General features: G+C 45.5%; 1 protein-coding gene across 1 annotated transcript; it reads left to right on the top strand.

Annotated features, from left to right (window-relative positions):
• Nucleotides 1-1,026: 1,026 nt before the first annotated feature.
• LOC138356198 (serine-rich adhesin for platelets-like) lies at nt 1,027-3,414 on the top strand. The gene has a single exon (XM_069311927.1). The coding sequence runs from the start codon at nt 1,027-1,029 to the stop codon at nt 3,412-3,414; it is 2,388 nt and encodes a 795-aa protein (XP_069168028.1).
• Nucleotides 3,415-4,282: the final 868 nt, after the last annotated feature.

Raw genomic sequence — 4,282 nt, 5'->3', positions numbered from 1 at the left:
CAGATTGAAGAGAAATTACCTCCCTCTAACGACTAGAGAAAAAGACTTGGGATTGGACATAATTCCAAACAGAGACAAATAAGAGATAGAGATAATTCTTATTAATACATGTTTTTTACAGTAAACTATACACCCAAACTATAATCTAAACGAGTGAAATGAAGATCATAATGCTACTCTGAAACCACAATGAAAATAAATGGTGATATTTTACTATTTACATTTTTGTTAATGTGAAATTGTCAATTTATTAAAATAATAATTCTGCTCATGTTACGATGTTGATCCATTGGGGAAAATGGGAGCATTTACCATGTAGATTACTAAAAAAAATTTAGAGTGTTTGAGGACGTTTGAGAACACCATTGCCGGCCCCAGTAGTGTAATATGTGACTAGAGCGACGTGCACCACCTGCCCAGGTGGCACTCACGAGTGCCACCTGGGCAGGTGGTGCGCGTCGCTCTAGTCACATATTACACTACTGGCCCCTTCCTGACTTTTTCTGGTGGAGGCTTATCAAGGTCCTGGTTGATCTACACTCAAGGCAGGCGAGTAATGGCCTCGTCGTTAATTGTGGCAGGGCGGTTAAGGACTTGATTAAACTGCTCACCCCATCTATCCAAGATCTGCATCTTCTTTGTCAGCAGTTGGTCCCATCTGCACTGATGATAGAAGCTGAGCCAGAGGGCTGTGGTCCATATATATTACCTTCAGAGCGTCATAGAAACGCTTGGTGTCGTGACTGCATAACCTTGGATTTCATCGGCCTTCTTGCTAAACCATGCGTCCTGCATCTCACAGCATTTCCTTCGTACCATTATTCGGGCACTGGCAAAGGCATCTTTCTTCCATTGTGATGTAAGATCATTCTGGTGTGCAGAGAACAGGTGATATTTTTTTACCGCAGTATCAGTTTCTCCTCATCGTTTTCGTCAAACCGGTCCTGGTTTATGCGGGTTGCTGGTTCGAGGTGCTCGAGAACAGTAGAGTAGACTGCATCTCTTTAGGCTGCCCACCTCACATCGATGTTGTCCTGGCCCTTCTGGGGTGTGTCTAGCACCCTGCCTTCTAGGTCGTTGAAGAATCAGTCACTGCCTTCTAGGTCGTTGAAGAATCAGTCACTGCCTTCTAGGTCGTTGAAGAATCAGTCACTGCCTTCTAGGTCGTTGAAGATGCAGTCACTGCCTTCTAGGTCGTTGAAGAATCAGTCACTGCCTTCTAGGCCGTTGAAGAATCAGTCACTGCCTTCTAGGTCGTTGAAGAATCAGTCACTGCCTTCTAGGTCGTTGAAGAATCAGTCACTGCCTTCTAGGTCGTTGAAGAATCAGTCACTGCCTTCTAGGTCGTTGAAGAATCAGTCACTGCCTTCTAGGTCGTTGAAGAATCAGTCACTGCCTTCTAGGTCGTTGAAGAATCAGTCACTGCCTTCTAGGTCGTTGAAGAATCAGTCACTGCCTTCTAGGTCGTTGAAGAATCAGTCACTGCCTTCTAGGCCGTTGAAGAATCAGTCACTGCCTTCTAGGTCGTTGAAGAATCAGTCACTGCCTTCTAGGTCGTTGAAGAATCAGTCACTGCCTTCTAGGTCGTTGAAGAATCAGTCACTGCCTTCTAGGTCGTTGAAGAATCAGTCACTGCCTTCTAGGTCGTTGAAGATGCAGTCACTGCCTTCTAGGTCGTTGAAGAATCAGTCACTGCCTTCTAGGCCGTTGAAGAATCAGTCACTGCCTTCTAGGTCGTTGAAGAATCAGTCACTGCCTTCTAGGTCGTTGAAGAATCAGTCACTGCCTTCTAGGTCGTTGAAGAATCAGTCACTGCCTTCTAGGTCGTTGAAGAATCAGTCACTGCCTTCTAGGTCGTTGAAGAATCAGTCACTGCCTTCTAGGTCGTTGAAGAATCAGTCACTGCCTTCTAGGTCGTTGAAGAATCAGTCACTGCCTTCTAGGTCGTTGAAGAATCAGTCACTGCCTTCTAGGTCGTTGAAGAATCAGTCACTGCCTTCTAGGTCGTTGAAGAATCAGTCACTGCCTTCTAGGTCGTTGAAGAATCAGTCACTGCCTTCTAGGTCGTTGAAGAATCAGTCACTGCCTTCTAGGTCGTTGAAGAATCAGTCACTGCCTTCTAGGTCGTTGAAGAATCAGTCACTGCCTTCTAGGTCGTTGAAGAATCAGTCACTGCCTTCTAGGTCGTTGAAGAATCAGTCACTGCCTTCTAGGTCGTTGAAGAATCAGTCACTGCCTTCTAGGTCGTTGAAGAATCAGTCACTGCCTTCTAGGTCGTTGAAGAATCAGTCACTGCCTTCTAGGTCGTTGAAGAATCAGTCACTGCCTTCTAGGTCGTTGAAGAATCAGTCACTGCCTTCTAGGTCGTTGAAGAATCAGTCACTGCCTTCTAGGTCGTTGAAGAATCAGTCACTGCCTTCTAGGTCGTTGAAGAATCAGTCACTGCCTTCTAGGTCGTTGAAGAATCAGTCACTGCCTTCTAGGTCGTTGAAGAATCAGTCACTGCCTTCTAGGTCGTTGAAGAATCAGTCACTGCCTTCTAGGTCGTTGAAGAATCAGTCACTGCCTTCTAGGTCGTTGAAGAATCAGTCACTGCCTTCTAGGTCGTTGAAGAATCAGTCACTGCCTTCTAGGTCGTTGAAGAATCAGTCACTGCCTTCTAGGTCGTTGAAGAATCAGTCACTGCCTTCTAGGTCGTTGAAGAATCAGTCACTGCCTTCTAGGTCGTTGAAGAATCAGTCACTGCCTTCTAGGTCGTTGAAGAATCAGTCACTGCCTTCTAGGTCGTTGAAGAATCAGTCACTGCCTTCTAGGTCGTTGAAGATGCAGTCACTGCCTTCTAGGTCGTTGAAGAATCAGTCACTGCCTTCTAGGCCGTTGAAGAATCAGTCACTGCCTTCTAGGTCGTTGAAGAATCAGTCACTGCCTTCTAGGTCGTTGAAGAATCAGTCACTGCCTTCTAGGTCGTTGAAGAATCAGTCACTGCCTTCTAGGTCGTTGAAGAATCAGTCACTGCCTTCTAGGTCGTTGAAGAATCAGTCACTGCCTTCTAGGTCGTTGAAGAATCAGTCACTGCCTTCTAGGTCGTTGAAGAATCAGTCACTGCCTTCTAGGTCGTTGAAGAATCAGTCACTGCCTTCTAGGTCGTTGAAGAATCAGTCACTGCCTTCTAGGTCGTTGAAGAATCAGTCACTGCCTTCTAGGTCGTTGAAGAATCAGTCACTGCCTTCTAGGTCGTTGAAGAATCAGTCACTGCCTTCTAGGTCGTTGAAGAATCAGTCACTGCCTTCTAGGTCGTTGAAGAATCAGTCAACACCTTTACTGCTCTTCAGCTTAGACATTGAGTCTCAATATTCTTCAGACTTTGGGGTTTTCTCGTGGGCAGGCTGTGAAGTTTGCACTTCGACACAATAAGGCAATGGTCATTTCATCAGTTGGCACCAAACATGGTCGTAGTCACTCTCATGTCCTGCCTGTCTTTCCTCCTGGTGATGATATAATCAGTAAGATGCCAATGCCGAGAGCATAGGTGTATCCATGATGTCTTGTTGCGGGAGGGAAGGTGAAACAGCGTGTTGGTGACGATGAGGTCGTGAGTACACAACGTGAGGAGCAGAAGCTGTTTTATCGGGAGGGGGTTGGGGATTATCGGGAGGGGGTTGGGGATTATCGGGAGGGGGTTGGGGATTATCGGGAGGGGGGTGGGGATTTAAACCTCAAAAGGGGTCTCTGGTTTTTGCACCAGACTGTAACTTGCGAACAGGCAGACAGTGTCGGGGAGGAATTAGATCTACAATGAAATTATATTAAATGTTTCGAAGGACCAAAATTAATGTTAAAGATCAGAGAACCAGTGGCTTATGGATCCCCAATAATAAATGCATGAATATAATTCAATATATTTAGAGAAATGAACTGTAATATTAATGCCAATTCAGAACTAACTCCATACACCCTACAACTTGGGATTAAATAATATGAAGTTAATACACTTCGGATTATAAAATAAATCATTCAAATGGTTAAATTCCAGTGAGAAAATGAGTATATTAGCTGACTGCTATATAAGACAGAAACAGCTTATCTGCCAGAGATAACGCAGATAACGTCCGGCTGCGTCAACCCCTTTATTCCTGTCTGAGTCAGCCGTCCCCAACGACAAGTGAACATGCTGGTAGAAACTTGTCCCTCTCACAGTTATTTCCACGCTGAGATGATTTGAGATGATTTCGGGGCTTTTTTAGTGTCCCCGCGGCCCGGTCCTCGACCAGGCCTCCACCCC

The sequence above is a fragment of the Procambarus clarkii genome, chromosome 71 (genome assembly GCF_040958095.1).
Source record: "Procambarus clarkii isolate CNS0578487 chromosome 71, FALCON_Pclarkii_2.0, whole genome shotgun sequence".
Lineage (NCBI taxonomy): Eukaryota > Metazoa > Arthropoda > Malacostraca > Decapoda > Cambaridae > Procambarus > Procambarus clarkii.
The sequence above is the reverse complement of the archived record's forward strand: the minus strand, read 5'-3'. Positions and strand labels throughout refer to the sequence as shown.

What these genes read in the sequence shown, in the direction of transcription:
- LOC138356198 (XM_069311927.1), top strand. Translation starts at nt 1,027, where the DNA reads ATGTTGTCCTGGCCCTTCTGGGGTGTGTCTAGCACCCTGCCTTCTAGG.